General features: G+C 40.0%; 1 protein-coding gene across 1 annotated transcript in view; it reads left to right on the forward strand.

Annotated features, from left to right (window-relative positions):
* The window catches only part of LOC130197908 (cyclin-Y-like), a 16,584-nt gene continuing 10,231 nt past the window's right edge, over nucleotides 1–6,353 (forward strand). Inside the window, exon 1 of the mRNA XM_056420885.1 lies at nucleotides 1–394. Coding sequence (XP_056276860.1) covers nucleotides 238–394 — 157 coding nt within the window. The 5' untranslated portion in view covers nucleotides 1–237. The remainder of the gene's footprint in view (nucleotides 395–6,353) is intronic.

Here is a 6,353-nt window from a genome sequence, read left to right on the forward strand (position 1 = left end):
TCGGCCCGTTACTACCGTCTGCTGTGATCCCCCCCCCGCGCGCGCGCGTCAGAGCCTCTCTCGGCGGACACCGACGAGGACCGATGGGCGCGGGAGCGCGGAGCCGCCACCCGGTGCCACGGTGACCCGGGCTCGCCCCGGTGGAGTCGGTGAACCCGTCGTTTCAAGTTCCTACTTTCAGTTGGGAAAAGGATCGTGAAGGAGAGCTGATAGCAGAGGAAGAGGAAGAGGAGGAAGATGGGGAGCACGACCTCCTGCTGCGCGGCCGCCAGCCCGAAGCTCCGCAGCAGGAACGCGCACTCCCGCCTGGAGTCGTACCACCGGGAGTCCGAGCTGAGCCGCGAGGAGCCGGGATGCAACCTGCAGCACATCAGCGACCGGGAGAACGTAGACGGTATGACGTCACGAGATTCGAGTCGCGACATGTCGCGATAACAGCACGCAGGGAGACGAAGTTATGATCACGTGCAGCGCGCGCACAAGTAGACCGGGCAAGGCACACTTCATAACTCATAGCTTTTAAATATATACAGGACTGTCTCAGAAAATTAGAATATTGTGAGAAAGTTCTTTATTTTCTGTAATGCAATTAAAAAAACAAAAATGTCATGCATTCTGGATTCATTACAAATCAACTGAAATATTGCAAGCCTTTTATTCTTTTAATATTGCTGATTATAATAATAATAATAATACATTAATTTTATAAGGCGCCTTTCAAGGCACTCAAGGTCGCCGTACAACATATTTAAAAAAATGTACACAATTAAAAAGCAGAACAGTTAAAAAGCAAAACAGTTAAAAAGCAGAACAGTCTGCAGCAGAGTAACCAAGAGGGGAACAGGTTATGGCTTACAGCTTAAGAAAACTCAAATATCCTATCTCTAAATATTAGAATATCATGAAAAAGTATACTAGTAGGGTATTAAACAAATCACTTGAATCGTCTAATTAACTCGAAACACCTGGAAACACATTTTCAAATGTTTGATTTTGTTTTGCTGTTATAAATCTTTTTTTTAACTTGGTCTGAGGAAATATTCAAATTTTATGAGATAGGATTTTAGAGTTTTCTTAAGCTGTAAGCCATAATCAGCAATATTAAAAGAATAAAAGGCTTGCAATATTTCAGTTGATTTGTAATGAATCCAGAATGCATGACATTTTTGTTTTTTTAATTGCATTACAGAAAATAAAGAACTTTATCACAATATTCTAATTTTCTGAGACAGTCCTGTATATATACTACCATTCAAAAGTTTGGGATCACTTAGAAATGACTTTATTTTTCAAAGAAAAGCACTGTTTTTTCAATAAAGATAACATTAAATTAATCAAAAATACACTCTATACATTGTTAATGTGGTAAATGACTATTCTAGGTGGAAGTGTCTGGTTTCTAATTAAATATCTCCAGAGGTGTATAGAGGCCCATTTCCATCAACTGTCACTCCAGTGTTCTAATGGTACATTGTGTTTGCTAATCGCCTTAGAAGACTAATATCTGATTAGAAAACCCGTGCAATTATGTTAGCACAGCTGAAAACAGTTATGCTGGTGATATAAGCTATACAACTGGCCTTCCTTTGAGCTTGAAGTTTGTAGAACAAAATTAATATTTCAAATATTAATCATTATTTCTAACCTTGTCAATGTCTTGACTATATTTTATATTCATTTGATAAATAAAAGTGTGATTTTTCATGGAAGACACGAAATTGTCTGGGTGATCCCAAACTTTTGAACGGTAGTGTATATACATATATATATATATATATATATATATATATATATATATAATATTGCATGTAATGCCCCTTAGTGGGGGCAGGTAAACCTCTGAAAAAGTGTATAATATAATTAAATATATATAATGTTTTTTATAATAACCCACTGTATCTCAAATTAAATCAGCTCATAAATACATGTATAATATTCACACTTTATCTCAATATCTAATAATGTTTGAAGTTTATTTTATACAAAACAAAAGTTTTATTCTTGGGCTACAAGAATAAAACTTAAAAAAAACCTTTTTCCTTATAGATTTTTATTTTCACTGATCGCAAAAAAACCTCGAAAAAACATTATAAATGACAAAAAGAGAAACTTAAATAAATATATAAAAGAACAATAATTTAAAAAAAATGTAAATACAAATGAAGAAAATTGTTGCAATTCTACATTTCAGTTTCACCTCAACATTGAATACCAGATATAATGTTATATGTGAATATTAAATAAATATAATCTGCATTTTTTCTCTCTAATAGTGCCACTGTGGCCTTCAAAATAAGAGCTCATGGATGATCCCTCTTGACCTCTCCGGTCAAATCTCACATCGAGGAGACGTCACACACACAGCAGCCGGCCGGCGGCACACGGGAGAGTCATGTGTGCACTTTCACTCCCGTGTGTCCCGTCGGCGTGTGTGTGTGTGTGTGTGTGTGTGTGTATGTGTGTGTGTGTGTGTGTGTGTGTGAAGGGGGGGGGGGATCTTTCTGTGCCGCTCTTTGTTTTCCAGCCTGTGCATGAAAGAAAATGCAGCTCCGGAGCGTAGCCCCCCCCCCACCCATTGACACACGCTAATATGCATCACAATCGACCCATTCACGCCGGCCGCTCCATGTGAACGTTCCTGCTCTCTGTAAACACGACTCTAATCTGTAGTTGCGACTCTTTCCAGAAGCCCGGCGGAGTTTTTTAAACGTAGTGTTTTGCGTAATAGAGCGTTAGCCAGTCTGCCTTTTTATTATTATTATATGGAGCCAATAATTATTGGACGCGTCACAACGTATCCACTCGTCTCAGCCTCAGATCTCGAGGCCGTCACCTGCAGGGCGACGTCTGGTTTTAAGGCCAATGAGAGTTCCACATGTTTTTTAAATCCTATAAAATAAACTGTTCCTGTTTGGTTCATCAACATTCTCTTCATAAATGAACCCCACTCGTATGGATGATGCAATAACTAGAAGTCAGAGGCCGACGTAAAGAGGCTGAAGGGCCGCGTGTCGCTCCGTCATCAGAGGACCGGGGTCACGTTAACCGTTGACCTCTCCTTAGCGACGGCCTTCCTTTCCTCCACCCTTTCCATCGAAGGCGGTGTTAGAAACTCTCGTGCAGACCTCTGTGCACATGGAGACGGATGAGACGCTCGTTCATTCGACGGAAAAAAGCGTCAGAGGCACAAAAAAAAGAAGTGATGTGAGAGAAGTTCAAGCCTCCGCAGCGCGGTCGGATCGCTACGTAAAAGTAGGCGTGACCTCCTGGCTGGTTTTGCATTTTTTTTGGGTGTTAAGATTCAAACCAGGAAGTGACCTCAGAGTAGAAAGTTGGTCTGGAATTTTTTTCGGGATCAAAAACTGGGAGAGAGAGAAGAAAGCGTCTGAACGTTGTATCGCTGACCTTCAAAAAGAGCTCATGGTCGTCCTTCACTGGTCCACCAACCAGAGGGCTCCCTTCCCCTGGTGGTGGGTGTGGGGAGTGCGTTGCGTGACGGTGGGCGCTCATGTTGTTATTATTCTGGGCAGGTTGTCGAGTCCTCGACTGAACGTCTCGGCTCACGACTTTAATGGGAGGCATGTGCTGACAGATGCTCTCCAACCCGGAGCATTTATAATATATATATATATATATATATATATATATTATACATGCTAAGACGAGCGGCGTGCTGAGAGGCCGTCTGCCTCGGCGATCGGAAAACGCCCCGCATGCGTCGGCCCCATTGTGAGTCCACAGACCGTAGGATGGAGATTAGTGTGGCTTCATTACGGATGGCACCATCAGAAAGACCCCCCCCCCCAAAAAAAAGAAAAGCCCCGAGAGGCAGCTGTGGGCAGAGAGCAGAAGCCCCCCGGGACGCCGCCGCGGTTGCCGAGAGTTAACGCCTCAATTTGGAGCGTGACGCGATGCGGCTGCTCCTCGGTGAACGGGCTGCGGCGCTTTAAACTTTAAGATAAGTGTGTATGCTGAAGTGCATTGTGGGGGTTTTTACCCACAGAAAGGTGGACCGGTGGACCGAGCCAGCGCCATGGCAACGGTAGTACTTTTTCTATACATTTATTCATTGGCTCGTCCAAACTTCAAATAAGTACGCCTCATCCGGAGTTTGACGTTTTATTTTTCACATTTTAATTGTAGGATGACCCCCCCCCCCCTCGGGGGGTCCTCGGGCTCTAAACCTAGACGCTAATTACCATTTTTTGAGAATTAATAGTAGTAATGGTCATAAATTAAACGATCCACCGACACACAGGACAGGCCCCTCCCACTTATCTCATCCAGAACCACGGCAGCGTAACATGTGTGGAACATAATGATTCCTAAGCGTTATCACATTTAATTCATGATATCTAATTATTTCTTGATGTGCATAACTTTGGAGGTCTCATCCAAATGGTGTCTTTGTTCTCAAAAGTTTTAGAAATTATTGACTCAAAATAACAATTCATCCCCTACAATTTGTTCAGTTTGATTTATATATATATATATATATTTATATATATAAATATAAATAAATATAAATATATATATATGTTTGTATATATATATATATATATGTTTATATTTGCTCAGAATAATCATCTTGTAAAAGGGTTGCCTGAGGACGGGTAGTGTAAGAGACTTATTATTTATTGTTTAAACAAACCGTCACTCAGGAATTTAAGAATTAGTGTGAAAAACCTTGAAAGATTGAAGAATTTGACCTTTGTCATCGAAAAGAGTAAATAGTGAGTTGGTAGTGTAACTTTAAAGGACTTTAATATCACTTCTAACGGTCAGTTTGAGTAGAACATCAGCAAAGAACTTAGTTTGGAAGAATTATTGTAATTATTTGCATAATTCTCATATTGTCATGAAAGCTGCAGATATTTAGTAAATATGTGTTTTTCATCCTTTTGATCTCAGAGATAAGATTTATTTATTTTTGACTTGCTCTCATATTGGTCACAAGTCTTTTAGGTCACCACATTTAAATTGTTCCTGGTGTTCTGATGTCCTGCAGTGAGAGGTTTCTTTATTCCACTCTGTCATTACATAATCAGTTAAAGGGGAACGAATGTGGCCAACTCAAAATTACAGAATAGTATCGGAAAGTAGAATAATCTTAACACCAGGGAACTGAGCAATAGAAATCTAACTTTTACTTATATTGAGTGTGAAGTTAATTCACATTAAATCAACATCAAGTAGCCAAGGTATCAAATAACTGCTTCTTTAAAGTCACGTTAAGTACGCTATGTAAAGTCCTCTAAACTCTGTTTAATGGAGCGACCGGCCAACTAGAAGAGGAGATGAAGAGAGACGGAGCGGTCACATGACCCGCCTCCCTCTGACAAAGCCCACTGTGTCTCCCTGGCGGATGACTGTTGCCTCTGTGAGGCGTCACACATCAGCTGACGCTCGTCTCCCCAGGTGCCGCCGGGAAATGTCAAACTTAAAATGTCTTTTGTATTCGTGACACTATTTCACAACGTGTAGACTTCCCAAATGTGTATCCTCCATGAACTCTAAGCTGTTGTTCATGCCCCTCTGGGTCGAGCGGACGGTGTGACGTCTCCGATCACACGGCTCGTCTTTCATCTCTGCATAATAGATCAAGGGAGGCCGGCTCGTGCACACGGCACACACACCTCTGTGCTCTCGCCGTCTTGCTTTCTCTCGTACTCTTTAATTAAAATGCGTCAGTTTGAAATTATTCTAATCGGAAGACACTCGATAGAAATCTCACACAATGGCACCTTGTCTTGTTTCATCCTTTATTCCTCACGTTATAAATTAATCCAGCCATTGTTTTCCAGCCTGTGCGCGAAAGAAAATGCAGCTCCGTAGGAAGAAATATATATATATATAAATATATATATATATATATATATATTATATATTTTTATATATTATTTTTAAAATAATGACTGAATCAAATGTTTAAAGAGAGATATATATATATATGAGTGTATGTATATATATATTTATATATGTATATATATATACATATATATATATTTATAAATATATCTATATATAAATTTATTTATATATATATATATATCAAACTGAACAAATTGTAGGGGAGAAATTGTAATTTTTTAGCCAATAATTTCAAAAACTTCCAAGAAATGAGGCCTCCAAAGTTATGCACGTTTTCATCTTATTAAAGTAACAATTCTATATATTTCTTTTATCGACAAATTACCATTAAGCGCTGTATGCTAAATGGTAATTAAGCGCTGTATGCTGTATTAATGACGTGGAAACAACCTACTGGGACCCTACGGAGAGCGCGACTGGGTCAGCGTTAGCTCTGAGGTCATCCTAAAGGTCACGGTTGTTGCTATGTTTGAATGGGTTTG

The sequence above is a fragment of the Pseudoliparis swirei genome, chromosome 8, assembly GCF_029220125.1.
Source record: "Pseudoliparis swirei isolate HS2019 ecotype Mariana Trench chromosome 8, NWPU_hadal_v1, whole genome shotgun sequence".
Classification (NCBI taxonomy): Eukaryota; Metazoa; Chordata; class Actinopteri; order Perciformes; family Liparidae; genus Pseudoliparis; species Pseudoliparis swirei.